The following is a 19483-nucleotide window of genomic DNA, read 5'->3' as shown; positions in this document are numbered from 1 at the left end:
AACTTAGACCCGACGAGTTCTAGTCTATCGGTGGAGGGGGATTGTAATGGAGTTTCTGGTAAAGTCTTTTTGAAGTAGAGCATCACACCGCCTCCTCCATTCCCTTCGGTTCGTTCCTTTCTTCTGATGATGTAATTTGGAACACTAAAGGCATCTCTCAGCTTGAGCCATTTTTCTTGGACGAGGAAGATGTCAGGTTGATTTCAATGCAGGAGATGTAGAAATTCCTGTTTTTACGGCCGAGGACTGCCCGCGTTCCAGGACAGTATTCGTAGATCATGGACGATTGTTGATTTATAAGCCATTGAGGAGGATCATGGCGCCTGCAACGACATCTTCGATGAATACGTCCATTCTGGATTTGCCATGCACTGGGCCAATGATTTTTTTTAATGAGACCGGAGTGCCAGCCTTTCAGTTGGCTTTTCCAGGAATCACTAGTAGCATTTAGGCCGATGGCGGCTGGTTGTTTTGTGGCGGTTGTGGGTTGCGGCGTGGGAGATTGGCAGTAGGCGAGGATGTCGATGGTGCTGAGGGCATTGTTGCGGCAGAGGGTGCGGTCAGGGCCTGTGGAACTGTGGGAGGAGTGGTGGCTGGGCGGTTTGTTGTCCGTCGTTGCGTCCAGGCATTTGCAGTAGGAGGCGGAGGAAAATTGATTTCGGTATTAGCCGGAGCTGCGGGGGTTTCTTCAGTCGGAGTATTTTTCAGGCGCATCGCGAGAGCGAGTTCCTTGTATTGTGGGCAGCCTCTGTATGTGGAAATGTTCGCCCCAGCACAGTTTGCATATTTCCCCGGCTGGTCTTTTGGCTTAGTGCAAGCTGAGTGGTGGTGCGGGCCTGCGCATTTAAAGCATTTGATGCTGAGGGCACATGCTTTATGTGAATGTCCAAAAGCTTGACATCTTCGGCATTGTATTGGTCCGGGGGCTGCTTTGTAAACTTCCACTTTGGCCGCGACTCCAAGCATATGATTAATTTTATTTAAGTTGGCTCGCTGTTCCGGGTTGTCAAGTCAAACTTGGAACATCGGCAGCAGTTTCAGATGAATTGGCGGCAGTTCGGCATTGGCGTCGTTACGACGCATCTGATTACGTTGGCGATTTTCCTCTGGAGTAAGGCGTGACGTATGTAGTTGATGCACGTGATCTGTGATGACGCCTTTGAATTTGAGCTCGTGGGCAATCAGATCAGGTGGTGAATCGGCGGGAAGTCCTCTGATTACGAAATGTTGTTTGTTGTCCTGCTTTAGTTGATAAGTATAGAGTGGGATTTTGTTCCGCGAGAATTTTGGTCGTGGTTCTGAAGTCTCTCTCTCTCTAAAGCCTCTCTGGCATTTGACCATAGTGTCCTTACTCCCGAGGGAAGCGACAGGAAGAAACTTGCAAGCCGATTTGATCAGCCGCCATTTTGGTTGCCATTTGGTCGTATCTGTGATAAATATTGGCGGGATTTTTGATTGGCTATCCCTATTGTTGGCTACTTCTTCGGTGTCTTCGGTGGCGTCTTCCTCCATGTCGTCGTCAATCGGGGCGATGGCTGCAATAGGATTGGCGGTTTCAATGGACGGCTGCTGCGGCGGCGGGGAAACGGGCCGCTCCATTGGCGGAGTATTTGAGCGAACTCGCTTTTTGCCTACAGCGGGCGTAAATTCAGGCGGCGGCGGAGGTAGAGCTTTGGCTGCTTCTGTCTGGCTTGCAAAGAAAGCACGCAGGTCTGCACTGCGTGGTTGGGCTGAGTCCTGGTTCGGAATGTTCACGTCAAGTCGTTGGCGCTGGGTGTTTCTAGGGCGAGATGTTGGATTTCACAGTCCGGTTCCTAATGGGTTTTGACGGCCAAGGCTGGGTAATTGTTCCGCTGTCTTCTGCGGCGGGGCCTGTTGTGCATTTTCTGTGGGTGTTGGAGCTTTTTAAGTTATATGCTTTTTCCCAGTTTTTAGTTATTGTTTCCGATGTATATTTTTCCAAATTAAACCAAGTATTTTTATCTCCTCGCATTCTTTCCAAGGAGTGCTTCCTTGTGCAACTGTTTTGTTTGTGAGATTCATGTAACAGGATTTCTTTTGTTTACTACTACATCCACTGATTCGTACTTTTGTAATATATGTTCTAAGTCCATTTGTTCTTGTTTCCTTTTAGGGAATGCGGTAATGTTGTCTGCGTAGACTATTGTTGCGTAGAGAACCCCTAGCCTATATGTGCCAACTTTTTTGGAAAGGGGGCACCCTTGCCTGACGGAGTTCTTGATTGGGAATATTTGGGAGAGCTGGTTGTGAATTTTGATCTTGGCATAAATGTCCTGGTATATGTTTTTGACGGATACTATTTAGCTGTGTGGGAGGTTCATTTTTTTCTTTGTTGCTATTATCAACTCAATTCTGATGTTGTCAAATGCTTTTTTAAGGTCTATTGCGGTTATTGTGTGTTCCTGATCTTTTGGGCCGGGAGCTGTCATGACTATGTATCTGATTGTTAGGATTGCGTCTATTGAGTTTTTGTTTCTCGCACCTGCATGTTCATTTGGGTGTAGGGTATTGGCTATGAGTGGTTCTAGTTTTTCCTTGAGGATGTGGGCGCATATTTGGTAGTCTGTATTCAGTAAGGAGATTGGCCTGTAGTCATGTATTTGTTTCGGTGTTCTGATTTTTGGGATTAGTGTTATTGTGGCTTTTTTCATTTCCTTTGTGGGTCCTGTGTCTTTCATTTGGTTGTAGAGTCTTATTAAGGCTGGTTTTAGTTCATTCCAAAAGGTTATGTAAAATTCGTAGGGCAGTCCGTCCGGCCCGGGTGCCTTCCCCTTTTTTAATTTATCTTTTACTGCGTCTATGTCGTGTTCAGTGATATGGTGTATGTAGTTTCGTTTGCTTTGTTCATCTAGTTTGGGGCCATCTACTATGGTGGGTGCGCGAGATTCGTCCCACGGGGTGTATCTATTGTATTGGTTTTCAAAATGAAGCAAAGCTTCTTTCGTGAATCTTTCTGTGTCGTGATTTCCTGTGTCGTCGTCTGGGCTATGTATGTTCTTCCTTTCAATGAGAGTTTTTAAGGTTGCCAAGGAGACCGGCCCAATTGTCTCCCCGTGTATCTCACGTTGCCATTTTCTTGGGATGTATTTATCGATTTCCCGCTTTCTGATGAGTATTTTTAATTCTTTGACTTTCCTTTCTTTTTCTTTGCTGTGTACTGTTGTTTTTAACAAGTCGTCTAAAACCTCTCTGTAGAAATGTATTGTATCGCGTTGTTCTTAGCTGATTGGTGAGTTTTTTTTAATGTAACCGGCTATTTCTTTTTTAAAGATATGTCCCCACCATGCTTGTAGGTCATTGTCAGCTTTGGGACTGTTTAGTAGTCGTCCGATTTTAATTTGTATTTTTTCTGTCTTTTTTGCTGTCCAGAATGCGGTCATCTAGCCTCCATGTGATGTTATTATTAGCTTGTTTTTTTCTGTTGGGTGGGTTAGTAAGGGTGAGGGCAAATGCGTGATGGTCCGAGGTGGACATTGGTATCGTGTCGAAGGCGGTGTTATGACTAGCTAGGGCTTTTAATGTGTATAGGTAGTGAAGTCTGTTGTTTGATTTAGCTCCATAACGTGTAAACGGGGTGTGCTTTTTTTCAAAAAGAGCTGCGTCCGTTGCCATGATGTTTTTGATTAACAGTTTGAACGCTGTGGTTGTTTGATAACTTAATTCTAGATGTATTTGCACTGCTGTCTTCATTTCTAAATATTACGTTGAGGTCGCCACCCAGATTGGCTTCCTTTTGGAAGCAGCTTACGTAAGGCACAATATCATAATTTAAAAAATTGTCTCTTTCCTCCCTCTTTTCTGCGCCTGAAGGGGCATATGCATTGATTATTGTGGTGTTATTAGCCATGAGGCTGATGATTGGCCCGGATTCGTGTCTACGAATGTTTTTGACTTCAATTGTTTTCCCCGTCATTACAGCTACTCCGAGGGAACCATCACCAAAGGTTGTGAAAGTGTTGTAACTCATTGAAACCCACAAAAAATCTTTTTTCACCTCCTGGAGGAGGATAATTTCAGCACCTATATCTTTAAAAAATCTTATTACTATAGCGATTTTTTGTGGGTTTGTAACCATTGCAGTGTTAAAAGACACTAGCTTCATCGTGTTTGAAAAAGTAACCAATTTCTAAGCTTAACACTATTTTCCCTGTTTTTTTCCCCATCATATTTTACCAAACACAACAAAAAGACATTTGAAACAAATTTACACATTGCAATTTTTCCCTTTTCAACACGTAATTTACGAACTCTAGTCATAAATTCACAAAAAAATATTTTTTCAGAATCCTTCTCATGGATTCAATTGCCCATCCCTGTATGTTCCCGGCACAAATCTGGCGACTTAGCCACTGCGCCACGGGGTAGCCAGTAAAAATTTAATACTAAATCTTCCTCTCATGAACGTTATCGTGCTTGGTTTGACTTTAGATTCACAATAAAGAAGTTTCAAAGAACGACATGATATAAGTTACTTAGTGTAAGCCGATGACAATGTCAACTTTTTCTCTACGTTTATGTAAAAAAATAGGCTGAAAACAGGCTCCGCCATTTTGTTATAAATCTATGGTTGTTGATAAAACAGAATCTATTAGAACCCTTCAAATTGAAGAAAAAGATTTGCCAATTAAGATGGTATAACATTTTTTACGCTAAAACCATTCATAAAATCACTGCACGAGGATAAACTTGGCGATTTTCAGAAAAAATCGAAGGTGGTCATTTTTCGCTAAATTTGCTCAACTTTGACCTAACATATATTGTTAACGTGAAAATACAGGAAAAAAATAATCTGGAAAGCTGTGCACAATTTAGTTGTGAATATGTATGCGAGGTTCCAACTTCCTAGCTTAAAAAAATCTTTTTTGAGGTTTTGGCCAGCTTTTTTCGATTCTAGCCCACTGTGCGGCGTTTAAAATAAAGAAGAAAATTGAAAATTTGGAAAAAGAGCGGCAGGAATTCAGAACTATTAAAAACAAAAGGGATTACCTGGAAGGGGAAAGTAAGGCTTTGTTCCACTTAGTCAAGGAGCAAAAAGACAGAAAAGATACAGAAGTAAAAAGTCTGCTGAGCCCAGACGGGAACATCATTCTAACAGATGAAAATGATATTAAAGAGGCTGTATATAACTATTTTAAAAACACGCTGTCGACGGAAACTAAAATCGTAAAAAAGATTTTACCTCAGAATACAGACTTTCTGAAGAAGGAATGAGAAAAATAGGAGATTTCACATTAGGTGAATTAAAGGGTGCAATTTCAGAATTACACGCAGGGAAAGCTGCAGGGACCGATGGCCTTGGAACTGAATTTTATACTACATTCGGTAATCGAATAGAAAATAATCTTTTTGAGGCCTTCACTCATAACATAAAAAACGGTATTTTATCAAACTCCCAGAGGGAGGGGAGGGTTATACTAATCCCAAAGTGCAAAAACCCGACAAGCATAAAAGAGTATCGCCCCATTACAGTGTTAAACACAGATTACAAAATACTGGCAAAAATGATTAAAAATAGGCTGATGATTGTAAGTAAAGAATACAATCTGTACAATTCGCGATAAAGGCAGACGGGGCAAATATTATAACAGCGACGGGCATCATCAGGGACTTAATAACATCCAAAGACACCCTAGACGAAAAAAATCTGCAGCTGATAGCTGTAGATTTCGAAAATGCGTTCGATAGAGTGAATATGAAATTTCTGTATGAGGTCATGGGAAAAATGAAATTTGCAAGTGACATAATAAACTTGGTTAAAACATTATACAATGATACAAGAGTGAAAGTTAAAATATATTCATCGGTATATATGAACTGGATACCGGTGGAAAAATCCTTAAGGGAAGGATGCTCCTTGTCGATGCTGTTGTTTTGTATCCAGTTACATCCCCTCTTAGATATGCTGACTCAAAAAGGATTAGGAATAAAGGTTGAAAACACAATTCTGCCGGCCATTGCCTATGCAGACGACGTGACCATTTTGACACGTGAAGAACATCAACATAATACTGTAAATGAGGTCCTGGAATCTTGTAGTGCGATTGGTGGGATGAGGATAAATATAGATAAGACCTATTTTTTTAATCTAAAAAGCGAAGGCACTTTCAATACAAATTTATGGAATGAAAAAGAAACGGTAAAAATTTTGGGGATTCACTGGGATAAGGATATTGTAATTACAGGGAGGGAAAATTGGGAATCTCTGAAAAACAAAATGGTGGGAGAATGTATCCGTCTGAATGACAGGCAATAAAACCTACTAAAAAGGGTGGTTTTATTTAATTTAATTATTTCGAGCAAAATATGGTACGTCGGCCATGTTATACCACCCCCGAATGACATTGCAGCTAAAATTGTGAAACATATAAATTTCTTCATCTGTAAACAATAAATCTTTAAATTATCAAAAGAAAGAGCAATGCAAAAATGGGGAGAGGGGGGAATAGGTCTAGTGGATTTTCCAAGCAAGGCAAAAGCCCTATTCTATGCCTCTATTGTAAAAGCCACAGATGGGCCAAATGATTGGAAAAAGGCTCAACTTAAAAATGCCCTAAACACTATGGAATCAGCGGAAATTTTTAAAATACATTTTGAAGGCTTAAAAGCGCTCATACCAAATATGGAAATGGCTGATTTAGTAGTAACCAAAAAAGTTTATAAATACTTAGTTAGCCAAAGGGTTTATCGGCAGCCAGATAGGGAAAATATTAATTCAAAACGGAACTCTCACAAAAAAACGTGGAAAAATCTAAACAGCCCCTGGATTATAAACTAGCTATATTCAATGTGGTAAACGACTTGGTTAATACCAAGGAAAAATTGAAAAAATACGATTAGATCCAACAGGGAGGTGCCTTCAGTGCAATATGCCTGAAGACATAAGGCACAAGTTTACGAAATGCCAAAATGTAAAAGACGAGTGGCAAAAAATAAAAAGGGTTTATAAGAACATTAACTTATTTGGGGATGGGGACAAAGAAAATTTAAATCTTTTAATGTTGGACTTTAACGTGTTCCCCTCTTATAAGAACGAACCGATGGTCTTTATAGTAGTAGTAGTATTTGGATTTAGGGTGCGTCGACGGCAAGGTCATTTTGCACCACTACTGTGCTATTTAATTACAAAAGTTATGTATAAGGTAATCTACTGCATCTGATGTCTTCGTTGAAAGTGTACATAATTAGACTTTATTAAAAATGTTTATTTCTCTGAGGTACCGAAATGTACAGATTAAGTTGGTAGGGTGGTCTCCTAAAAGGGTTTTTAGGTCTCCCCCTAGATTATTTCGTCTTCGCGCTTCGCGGTACTTAACACAATCTAGCATGATGTGTCTTATACTTAATGGACATTTACAATCCCCACATTGGGGAGGTTCCTTCTCTTCAGTAAAGAGATACGCATGGGTCAGGGGGCTGTGCCCTATCCTCAATCGTGTAAGTACTACTTCCTCTCTCCGATTACTACGAGCTGAGGAGGGCCACGCTGCTACCATGTCCTTGATGCCACGGAGCTTGTTGTTATTTAGATTCCTCCATGACTCCCTCCATTTTCCAAATACCACGTTTCTTAGAGATGCTCGTAAGTCCTCGTGGGGAACCAGCGTTGAGACAAGAACTTCGTTATTCAGAGCTTCCTTGGCCATAGCGTCTGCTATCTCATTCCCGGCTATCCCCTCATGTCCCGGTACCCACAGAAAATGGATATTCAAACCCTTTCTCGAAAGGGTCAGCAGGAGAGAGTGTATTTCTTGCACGATCGGGTGCACGGGTGAGAAGCCAGAGATGGCTTGTAGCGAGCTCCTGGAGTCAGTGCATATGACAAAGGAGCCGCCGTGGTCACCTAGGGCTTCTAGAGCTGTCCTTATGGAATAAAGCTCCGCCGTGTACACACTGCACATCGGGTGAAGCTTTGCTCTGATGTTCCCGTGGATAGGGGAGAACACTGCACATGCACAAGCAGAGTTATCTTTCGAACCGTCAGTGTAAACGGGGGTAAGGTTGGGGTGATTCCATCGGAACATGGCAAACAAACGCTGGTACTCCGAGGGAGTTATGGAAGACTTCGGTCGACATCGTGAAAGAATATTCACCACCGGAGTGGGAGTGATCCAAGGGGGGTGTTCCGAGAATGAAACAGGATACACTTCAGGTAGCGTGAATTCGCATCCGCGAATAAAATCGTTAAAACGAACGCTTACTGGTCTGGTTGCTTTAGTCCTTCGGTTAAAAACATTAATAAAACGGGGTTTAAAAAGTAAACTATAACATGGGTGACTCGTCATTGCTAAAATTTTGGAAACGTAGCTACAAAGAAGCCAGGTCCTTCGGTAGCATAGAGGAGGCTCGCCTGCGTCGGTATATATACTGGGAATCGGGCTGGTCCTAAACGCCCCAGTGCATAGTCGCAGACCTGCGTTGTGCACTGAATTAAGTGCTTTCAAATACGTCTCGCGAGCGGACGCATACACGAATGAGCCGTAGTCTAATTTCGACCGCACCAGTGTGCGGTAAAGTAAAATTAAGGTGGTGCGGTCTGCTCCCCAAGATGCGTGGCTTAAAAACTTTAAAATGTTCAAAGACTTCAAACAGTTTACCTTGACAGAATTAATGTGCTCCTTCCAGTTGAGTTTGTGGTCGAGGGTCATCCCCAGAAAACGGACTGATTCCACAAATGGGAGGTTTCTACCACCTAGGTGTAACGTGGGATTTACATGGACGCCCCGAGTGCGAGAAAAGTGAACGCACTTTGTTTTCTCCAAAGAGAAAAGGAAGCCGTTATTTTGGGTCCATTTGTGAAGTTTATTGATGGTGAGTTGCGCCATACGCGATGCATTCACGACCCTAGATGATCTGCAGAAAATCGCGAGATCATCCACAAACAGTGACCCTAACACTGGCTCCTTGATGCAGTGAGCTATGTCGTTGATCGCAATAGCGAACAACGTCACGCTCAGAACGGAGCCTTGGGGAACTCCGTTGTCAAGAGGGTAAAAATTTGACAACAACTGTCCCGTCCTTACTTTAAAAACACGGTTGGTTAAAAAATTTTGTATAAAATGGGCAAACAGCCTCTAAAACCCCACTCGCGTAATACGCGTAGAATCTTACGTCGCCAGACCCGGTCGTAAGCCTTCTCTAAGTCGAAAAATACACCGACTACGTGTTGGCGGAGAAGAAAGGCTTCTTGGATGAAATTTTCAATTCTAAACAAGTGGTCCATTGTGGAACGGTTCCGTCTGAATCCGCATTGTATCCTAGAGAGGAGTTTTCGACGCTCCAGCCACCAAATGAGACGTCGATTTACCATTCGCTCCATTAACTTGCACAGGCAGCTGGTGAGAGAAATCGGCCGGTAAGAATTCGGATCAGCTCGGCCTTTTCCATGTTTTGGGATGGGAACAATGACGGACTCCCGCCAGGACGGAGGAAAATCCCCATTGGCCCAGAGCTGATTAAAAGTTTCAAGGATTTCCAGCAACGCCGATTCCGATAGATTTCGGAGGAAGGCATTGTGGATCTCGTCGGGTCCTGGGGACGTGTCGTGTGAGTCTTGGATGGCAGATTTCAGCTCCCAAATGGTAAATGGCATATTGTAGTCTGCCGTTGTTTTAGGCTCCATAAAGGATATAGGGACGTTCTCGAGCCTTTTCTTGAGGATCGCAAAAGAAGGTTCATAGCATTCGTCGCTGCTCACTTTGGCGAGTAATTGGGCGAATACGTTCCCTATCGCAGCTAGAGAAGTGATAACCTTTCCTTCGACTTCTAGGAAGGATATACCTAGATGCTGGCTGCTACCCGATATGCTCCTCACCTTACGCCATACCTGTGCAAGTGGAGTCCTGTGGTTGATGGAGGATACATAATTTATCCAGGAGGCCTTCTTTGACTCCTTTATAATTAGTCGAGCCTTTGCTCTGAGTCATCGAAATGAGGCAAGATTAGAGGCAGTTGGAAATTTATTAAAAATACGGAGGGCACGTTTCCGTTTCTTAATAGCTTCGGCGCATTCCTCATTCCACCATGGTACCGCTGGTCGACGGATTGCGCCCTTAGATAAGGGGACACTACGTTTCGCTGCGTCCACTATGCTAGCGGTTAGCACCTCAACGTTCTTTGTTCCGCCCCGAAGAGCATCGTACGTGAAATTAAAAGAATTTTTAAAAATAGACCAGTCGGCTTTGTGGACAATCCAGTTGCCCTCGCGGATAAAATTCGTATTGTTAATCTCGTCAGATTTGATTAAAATCGGGAAGTGGTCACTACCACAGAGATCCGTATGGACAGACAGTTTCAGTCTTGTAAAAATGCTGCTCGTGCATAAGCACAAATCAATGGAGGAATATTCTCCGTTAAAGGAGTTAAAGCGTGTCCTCTCGCCATTGTTCAATAAAAAGAGGTTAAAATCTCGGAAAAAACTGCTTAAAATCCGTCCCCTTCTGTTGCGTTGGGCAGAATGGCCGCCCCACAGAGGATCGTGAGCGTTAACCCTCTCCGTATTGAAGTTTAAATGCCTCATTCTCCGCTCCGTCCTAACCCGGCCGAAACCGGCCGCCGCCATTTAAGTCGCTCCTTCATAAACCGGCCGAATCCGCCCGGCTTGGTCTGCTCTGTTTGGGGCAGCCTTTTAAGCTTCATAGGCATCTGTTTTATCTTGAGAGTGTTTATCTTTGCTAGCACAAGCATCCTTCCTATCTCTCGTTTCATTAAGAAGAAGCAGAACGTCGTCACCATAAGCTAAAATCCCGAGACAATAAGGTGCTTTGTTCCAGCGTGGCACATTAACTGAGAAGTTTTTTAAGCTCTTACGATGGGAGTTTTAGGAGGGCCAGTTTTGAAATGGTGTGATACGAAAACCCTAGGCCTGCCCTGTGTTATTTAGAGTGACTGTCACATCTAATGACGATATTTTTTTCTGTGTGGTCACACACAAGCTCACGCTTTTCCTATCTCACATGGCAAGGAGGCGAAGCTCAGCTAGTCAGCTCAAATGAAAAGAAAATTAATCCCCCTCAGTTCTGTTTGCGGGTGGTCACAGGCACTCTCACACTTTTCCTATCTCATATGGCGAGGAGGCAAAGCTCAGCTCAAAAGAAAAGAAACCTAATGCCCCTCAGTTCTGACCATGGCTTGGTTAAGTGAGGATACTATCGCAGAAGAAGTGAACAGAAGCGAATTTTCGAGTGATTCAGATGGTTCTAGTTGTTTGAATGGAGAAGAAGGATACAGTGATAGTGTCAGATCAGGTGATGTACCACTGGAGGATGACGTTACCCCAAGCACGAGTGATTTAAAAGATGATGATCAGGAGCATGACTCTTGGAGAGACACCCTGATTTTTGAAGAACCGTCGGAGTTCAAAGTAGAGAGAGGGCCTATTCATAATTTGGCGATAGGTGAAAATGAATTTTCCTTCCTAAAATATATGCTAGAGGGCGAAGTTTTTTTTCACAACATTGTCAAGAACACAAACAAATATGCAGAACATCTTCAACATTCCTCAGGAAAGGCTGACAAAGACTGGGTAGATGGTACGTGCGATGAAATGGTGGCATACATTGGGGCGCTAGTATACATGGGAATATTCGATTTGCCAGAAAGCAAGGATTACTGGCATAGCCAAGATATTGACTGCTCAATTGTTCGTGACTGTATGACCTTTGGAAGATGGATAAACATTTCAAAATATTTCCATATTAGTGATATAACTCAGGAAAAAAAACAGGGAGAGGAGGGTTTTGATGTATTGCATAAAATTAGGCCGGTTCTTGATGTAATGGAAACTTTTCAGCAAAAGTATAAACCGGTAGAGAATTAAGTGTTGACGAGGCGATGGTTGCTTTTAAAGGACGTCATAAAATTAAACAATACATCCAAGGGAAGCCAACGAAGTGGGGATTTAAAGTTTGGGTTTTAGCAAGCTCCCATGGCTACGTTCTGCAGGTAAATGTGTACTTAGGGAAAAAAGATAAAAGAAATCGTAAAATGTTTCTTGGGACGCAAGTTGTAATGAATTTAATGAAAAACTATTTAGGGAAAAATCATCATTTGTACTTTGATAGCTTTTTTTCGAGTTTGTCTCTCATGAAATTACTACTTATGAATAACACATACGCATGCGCTACTACAAGATCATCTCGTATAGAATGGCCTCAAATACTAGGCATGGAGTAACAAAGAAGAACTTTCGTTTAGCACTTTACAGGCAGATGATAGGGAAATTCTCCTCGCGTAAAGTAGTGGGACGTAAAAGAATCCTTCCGATCGGCACATTTTCATAGAGACAGCAACACTCTTTTGTAAAAATCGTGGGGAGAAAAAAAGTGTGCGCCTATTGCAGCTCAAAGAAAAGAAAAACTCCTGCTGGTCGGAACATAGAAACGTCATGGAAATGCATCGGATGCGATTTACCTCTTTGCAAAATAGGATGTTATCATCAATATCACCAAGAAAATGGATTTGAAGGAGGGAATTAAATTCAATATAAGGTAAGACCAACTTCTTTCAATAAATTAATATATTCTTAACACGTATACAAATTTTAAAACAAATCACTTAAATATATTTCAAGTTATTGTGAGTTAATTAAAGTAACCTGCGTCAGTTCCTCATCGCGGAGAAAAATAGGTCTACCAGTGGGGAAAATGGGTATTTAAACTTCGTGCATGACGGGGAAATGTTTACGGCCGGTTTCGGGCGGTTTAGGAAGGAGAGGGTTAAAGTCGCCCAATAAAATATAGGGTCGCGGCAATTGACGTATGAGGGCTTCAAGGTTATTGTCATTTACCGGAGCATCTTCCGGGAGGTACACGTTGCACAGCGTTACCTCCATGGGTGCATGGACGGTGACGGCCACAGCCTGGAATGGGGTGGTTAGCCGCACACGGAAGGTGTGTAGGGTATCCCGGACCGCTATTGCTACACCACCTTGGGCTCTTCGCCCACTCAAGTCATCCAATCTAGTCACACTATATCCCTTTAAAATTCCCTTGTCTGTCGATTTAAAATGCGTTTCTTGTAGACATATTCATAAAGGGTTAAAATCATTTATTAAAACAGCCAGCTCCTCCTTATGCCGATAAAATCCATTACAATTCCATTGTAATATAAAAGCCATAAAAAGGTTTAAAAAGGGTGAAAGATAAAAAAAGAAAAAAAGGATGTAAATATTTAAACTTGGAGCAGCATTAGCCCGGAAATCTGTGGAATCATCGCTTCAAGCGACTTTTCCTTCCCTTATTCCTGACTTTTTCGATCTCTGTGTCCGAAATACAGAGATCTTCGTCTATGTCCTCCTGCATCGGTTCCATACCTTTGCCGGAGGGACCAGGAGAGGGAGTTTTCTCTCGCTGGTCAGGTTTTCTGGTTGTTTTCTTTGCTGTATTTTTGGGAGACACTACGGAGGTGTTAGGGGTGTTTTTTTTATTGTTGCTACTGTTACTCGCATTCGTTTTTTTTAATACATCTATTTGCTTTTCAGGTTCCGTCTGTGTAGAAATGGTGCACTTCTTAACTGGAGCGGAGGCGATTGCGGCAAAGGAACGCGAGAAAGAGGGGGCACTAAGGGCTTTGAACTTTTTCCTTGCCTCTAGGTAAGATATTTTATCCACAGTTTTAATTTCCATAATCTTCCGTTCCTCTTTCATTTTCGGGCAATCGCGAGAATAAGCCGCGTGCGTACCCTCGCAATTCACGCAGCAGGCCGCTTCAGCACATTTGTCCCCATCGTGCTTGTCCTTGCCGCAGCGCGGGCAGGTGGCCTTGCCCTCACATCGCGTTGCGATGTGGCCGAATTTTTGGCACTGGAAACAGCGCATCGGGGCTGGTATGAATGGTCGCACGGGAACTGATTCATACCCTATGAACACTTTGTCAGGGAGCCGGTCACACGTAAATGTAAGCACTACAGAGGTGGTGTTTACTATTTCTCCATTCCGTTTCGTTGTCATCCGACGAGCGTCGCACACTCCCTGGGATGCCATCTCTTGTTTGATTTCGTCAGCGTCCACATATAGTAGGTCGAAGTGGCTTATGACTCCCCGACAAGTGTTCAGGGTTCGGTGAACCTCCACTGTCACTGGGATGTCGTGCATCAGTTTCATGTTGAGAACCTTCTCACTTTGCGCCTGGTTTGCCGTTTCGATCAAAAGGGATCCATCCCGTAACTTTTTGGCCGATTTTATATCACCTGGGACCGTAGCAGAGAGGACTTTACGAATTAAGAAAGGGGACACTTTTTTTAGTGTTTCCCCTTCTTTCTGACATTTCATTATAAGAAATTTATTGATTTTCATTTCTCCCCCATTCGTTTCCGGACGGGATCTTTTTGTTGGAGGTAAGAAGTTATTATCCATACGCTCGTACAAAATTCGTCCCCTGAGCTCCCCACCCACCACGGAGCCACACATTTGGGACGCCACCCGCAAGCCGGAATGGACGTCAGGGCTACCCAAGGGATATAGGAACCTTTGACAGGGGATCCCTTTCGGGTTAGAACCTCCAGCGCAGGGGCCCTCCGATCCCACACGCCTTCGGCCGCCCTACGGAGACCCCCATATCTCCAGCACTAACCCGTCATGGCGTACGCTCGGAAGGAGCCGCCAAGCTCCCCAGCCGCCAGGAGCCGATTGACCGAGCTGGGCTCTTCTCGGCCGCCCGTTTTTCGGGGAATCCAGGGCCGAAGTGGGGTATTGAATTCCGGCCCATACCGGGTTTCCGACGCCCAGCTGGGTGCCGGAGAACTCACCCACCAGGATCTCCTTCTCCCCCTTGTACGGGTCTCCACGCACGGCAAACACGTGAGTGATTCTGGACGCCAGATGTTACGGCTACTCAGAACAGCAGAGTCACATGCTGTCTGGACACTATCCGAGCGAACGACGGGGTTTTTTAACGAGCTTGTCTCCTCGGTGGGCTCGGGTCCGTGGGGGCGCGGCTCCCCAAAGGAAGAGATTACTCTCTTCCCCCCGTGCGGGGGATGGTCTTTATTATTGGCAAATATGTTCATGACATTCTAAGAGGGAGTGAAGTACTAAACAGAAACATAATGGAAAAAGAAATAAAATTTTTAAATAGGGATGCTAGAACTCTCCTAACACAGATAATACAGGTTGATCTGTAATGTTTTTGTATTTTAAATTAGAAAACATATTGTTTATAAGTGTATTACTACTGTACAAACTTGGTTTTGGTCATTCTTTTTAAAATAAAAATTTCTTTATGTGTATATTTGTTTAACAAGTGCCATGTTCTCTCACTTCTATAGTTGATTTATTTTGTATTTTATTTATGTGCGCATAAAAAGATAAATGAAATACAAGGTCTGTATACGCATGTAGTGAGCAGTTCTCCTGTATTTGAAATGAGTCTGTGGTGGCCTGGTGGATAGACGCCCGACCAGTGAAGTGGGAGTGGTCGGGTCGGGCGTTCGAGTCCCCAGGCCTCCAACTAAATTTTATTGTATTTAAATTGATGCTAAAAGGCTCAATTTTCTATTCATTAACTTTGTCAAAATATGTTTCATTGTGTCAATCTGTGTATTTTATATATTGACAAGTGTACGGAGTTTTCCTTCGTTAATAACAGTTAAATTTTAGTTTTGCTTTGACCATATAGGACATATGTAAAGCTCTTAGTGCGTGTTTTTGTGCAAATGTGCATCAAGCAACGGTGGCCTGGTGGATCGACGTCCGGCCAGTGAGCAGAGGAGTGTAGTGGTTGAGGCCGGGCGTTCCAATCCCCAGGCCTTCAAATCCAAGGATGATGGAAGAAAGAAAAGGGAAAGAGTATGGTCATTATCTGGTTGTAAAAATTTTCTCCTTTCTATTTTTGTAAAAAAAATTAAAAACGGATTGGACTGATGAATGTATTATTTTCCTGTTATATTTTGGCAATAAATATATTTGAAAAAAATACCACGTTGAATACTCGACCGGAGCGGACGTGTGTGAGCGGAGCTCCCGAGCGATTGGACCTTCAACTGTTTTTGAGTTGACGAGTGGACTTTCTTTCTCCCCGATGATCTTGACTTGGATCGTTTCGGGGGGGCTTTTGTGGACAAGCCGGGCACGCGTGCGTGTGTATGCACGGCACGACGTGCTCGAACTTTGAACTTGAGTGAAAATTTACAACTTTTTCGTAGTTTTTTTACAGCTCCCGGGATGTCGGTTGAGCGTAAGAACACGATAAGGATCACCTTTAACGGGTTGACATCACCGCCGACGCCAGTGGAGCTCCATCAATTCATCCATGTAGAGCTGAAGCTGGCTACAGAAGACGTAGAAGGCCTGCAGTTCGGAAAATTCCGGAAGGAGGTCTTCCTGAAAACCACGACGGAAGACATCATGGATAAAATTCTGGCGGACCACCGGGGAGAAATGGCCTTCCCGTCGAGGACCAACAGAAGAGGACGTGCCATCATGGAGAACGCGTCGAAAAAAACGCACATAATCAAGGTATGTCTCCTACCTTTTGATATCTCACAGGAAGATTTGGTGCGTGAACTCTCCAAATATGGACAAGTACTGGCGTACAAAGAATCAAAGTGGGGTGGGGACTTAAAATATAAAGTAAAAAATGGGACAATTAAAATGACTCTTGACAAAGACATCCCCAACCAGATAGTAATCAAGTAACACCATGCGGTCGTGCATTACGACGGACAGAAAATCCTATGCTCAAAGTGTGGTAGCCCTGACCACCTTAGGGTACAGTGCCCGAATTAAACAAGGAAAACGGGGTACTCGGACGCAGCACGTCGAGAGGGGTCCGAGAGGGGCACCCTAGATGATATCGTAGACCTCATCCGTCTTGAGGAAGCCCCGGGGGAGTTGGAGACCCCCGAAAATTCTACACCGCAAACAAATACGGGCAGTGTAATCACTATCGATCTTACTCAGGCTCCCACTGACACTGAAACGCCAGGACCAAAGACAGACACCATCCCCTCAACTACACCACAGGAAGATGCGTGTTTACTAACTGAAAACACGACAGAAGAAGCGGAAGAAGAGGTTGGAGAGGGCAAAGAGGAAAAAGTGAAAAAGAAGCGAGTGCGTCGTAGAAAGAAAAAAACAAAGGGCGACGACACACAGAATGAAACAAAGATTGAAAATGATAATAGTTCGGGGATAGACGGTACTTCGCTGCCGATGGAGGGAGTGGAGATGGGCAGCACGGGGACGGACACACTGGGCGAGAACTTAACAGATAATTTCACACAGGGGAGAGATATAACAAGTGATAATACAGAGGACATGGACGACGATGGTTCAAATCTTTCCTGTGAAGCCAGCTCGTCTAAAGGTTACGAGTATGTGAACCCTAGGCCAAAAGTGTCAAAACACATTCAAGGTGAACGGCCTTCGTTACCATACAGACAAAAAGGCAAATATATCCTTTATATGCTTTATGCCCCCGACCCTTAGTAGCCCTCAGGAGGAATGGACCAGCATAGTCCAGTCCAGTAGATAAGAATCGTCTTTGGGGTTTAACCCTTTCTTCTGGAAGATCACCCATGCGTTGCACCGGAGTCTCTCCATGAAACCGGGCGCAGGTCACACAGGTCCTGATTTCTCGCTTTACCACCACCTGGCTGCGGATGATCCAGTACCGTTGCGCTAGGTACGCTGCTGTAGCTTGCAGTCCGCCATGAAGGGTGACTGCGTGTGCGTGACGCACCAGCAGCACGGTGAAATGGTGATCCTTTGGAATGATGATGGGATGTTTCTCTTCATAGTCCAGCACTGCATTTCTTAGCCGACCACCCACGCGAAGTAGTCCATCCGCATCGCAAAAAGGTCGAAGAGGTAGTAGGGGTGAGGACCTTTTCAGGGATTTCCCAGACGTCAAGGCTGCAAGTTCGTTTCGGAATGCTGTGGACTGCGTGCTCCTGATTACAGCAGTCAGAGCTTGGGCACGCTCCTCGGGGGAGACAAACCCCGAGTGTTTGTGGCTTTTATCCCTGAAATTGTGTAACCATCTTAGGCACAGAGACATGACGTTTAGCAGGCGCAGGTATGATGAAAATCTTTGGAATACATCACCTGAGTTATGAAGGGAAGTAGCAGAGTGGTTTACGGCAATCCGCATCTCCGAATCCTCAGCACCTAATGATTCGGGTTTCCCACAGCTCCACCCCTCTTCCCGGCCGGCAAGCCATGGGGGTCCACTCCACCAGAGAGAGGAGTCCATCAGTTCGTCAGGGCTGATCCCACGGGTTGCGGCATCAGCTGGGTTGAGCTTGGTGGTGACGTAGCTCCACTGGGCCCCCAGAAGCGACGTCTGGATCTCCGCGACGCGATGAGCCACGAAGGTCTTCCACCTTGAGGGGTGGCCACGGATCCAGGACAAAGAAACTGCTGAATCTGTCCAGCAGAATACTGGCACAGACACGAACTGAAGGCCCTCCACTATTTTTACGAGGAAGCGAGTTAAAAGTACAGCTGCACACAATTCAAGGCGAGGCACACTAACAAGCTTTAACGGGGCGATTTTCGTTTTAGCGGCCAACAGGCTAACATAGCCATCCTCCCCCTCCCCAGCAACACGCAAATACACTGCTGCTGCGTATGCTGTCTCAGAGGCATCGCAGAAACCATGGAGGGAAATGAAAGACACATTTGCCTCTTTAGTACCTATCCATCTAGGGATACTGATTTGCTCTAACTTGGACAGTGAAGACCTAAAACTCTGCCAACGTTCAGTAAGTTCCAAAGATAGAACTTCATCCCATCCTACCTTGGACAGCCACAATTCTTGCAATATAATTTTGGCCACAATTAGTACAGGCACCATCCAACCTAATGGATCAAATAATCGGGCTATCTCCGAAAGCACAGTTCTCTTAGTCACTACTGCCTCTCGGCCGGTCGGATGAGCAACCCTCGCACTAAATGTATCTAACACTGGTGACCATCTTACTCCCAAGGTAGCAACCACTTCTGAGTCAGAAAATACTTTCGACGGATTTTTATCATCCGAACAAAGACTAGGTTCGTTAGATGCCCACTTACTTAATGGAAATCCTCCCCTCGCTAGCAATTCAATTAACTGTCTCTTAACGTCCATAGCATCAATTACATTAGCTGCACCACAAAGAATGTCATCCACGTAAGAATGCCGTGCCACCGCTTTAGCTCCCAAAGGGAATGAATGACCCTGTCAAATACCAATTACCGGAGTACTCTGATAGCTAGGATAGGGGGATGGAGCCGTACCGTAAGTAACCGTAGTCAGCTTATAATCTGAGATTATTTCGGAAGGATCCTTACGCCAAATAACACGTTGAAAGTCTGAGTCGTCGTCATGCAATCGAATGTGGCGGAACATTTTCACTATGTCCGAAGTAAAAACCACTCGAAAAAAACGCCAACGCGTTAGAATCAACCACAAATCCGGTTGCTGACGAGGTTCACTCAACAATAAATCATTTAAAGAATTACCAGAGGCACTCTTAAAAGATGCA

At 44.1% G+C, this 19483-nt stretch overlaps 2 protein-coding genes across 2 annotated transcripts; both read right to left on the bottom strand.

Annotated features, from left to right (window-relative positions):
* Positions 1–447: 447 nt before the first annotated feature.
* On the bottom strand, positions 448–14120 carry LOC124172078 (proline-rich protein 36-like). Its single transcript, XM_046551486.1, has 3 exons — positions 13876–14120; positions 1353–1780; positions 448–836 (listed from the first exon to the last, which is right to left on the bottom strand). The coding sequence occupies exons 1-3, from the start codon at positions 14118–14120 to the stop codon at positions 448–450; spliced, it is 1062 nt and encodes a 353-aa protein (XP_046407442.1).
* A 3320-nt stretch (positions 14121–17440) lies between these two features.
* On the bottom strand, positions 17441–18813 carry LOC124172077. The gene is made up of 2 exons (XM_046551484.1): positions 17602–18813; positions 17441–17449 (listed from the first exon to the last, which is right to left on the bottom strand). The coding sequence occupies exons 1-2, from the start codon at positions 18811–18813 to the stop codon at positions 17441–17443; spliced, it is 1221 nt and encodes a 406-aa protein (XP_046407440.1).
* Between the last annotated feature and the right edge of the window lie 670 nt (positions 18814–19483).

The sequence above is a fragment of the Ischnura elegans genome (genome assembly GCF_921293095.1).
Source record: "Ischnura elegans chromosome 13 unlocalized genomic scaffold, ioIscEleg1.1 SUPER_13_unloc_1, whole genome shotgun sequence".
Taxonomy (NCBI): Eukaryota; Metazoa; Arthropoda; class Insecta; order Odonata; family Coenagrionidae; genus Ischnura; species Ischnura elegans.
The sequence above is the reverse complement of the archived record's forward strand: the minus strand, read 5'-3'. Positions and strand labels throughout refer to the sequence as shown.

What these genes read in the sequence shown, in the direction of transcription:
- LOC124172078 (XM_046551486.1), bottom strand. Translation starts at nt 14,120, where the DNA reads ATGAAACTGATGCACGACATCCCAGTGACAGTGGAGGTTCACCGAACC. An exon ending in CCTGACAAAGTGTTCATAGG is followed by an intron (nt 1,781 to 13,875) that starts GTATGAATCAGT and finishes ATCTCGCCCTAG; the next exon opens with AAACACCCAGCGCCAACGAC. An exon ending in TCCTGTCGCTTCCCTCGGGA is followed by an intron (nt 837 to 1,352) that starts GTAAGGACACTA and finishes TTAAATGCGCAG; the next exon opens with GCCCGCACCACCACTCAGCT.
- LOC124172077 (XM_046551484.1), bottom strand. Translation starts at nt 18,813, where the DNA reads ATGGTGCCTGTACTAATTGTGGCCAAAATTATATTGCAAGAATTGTGG.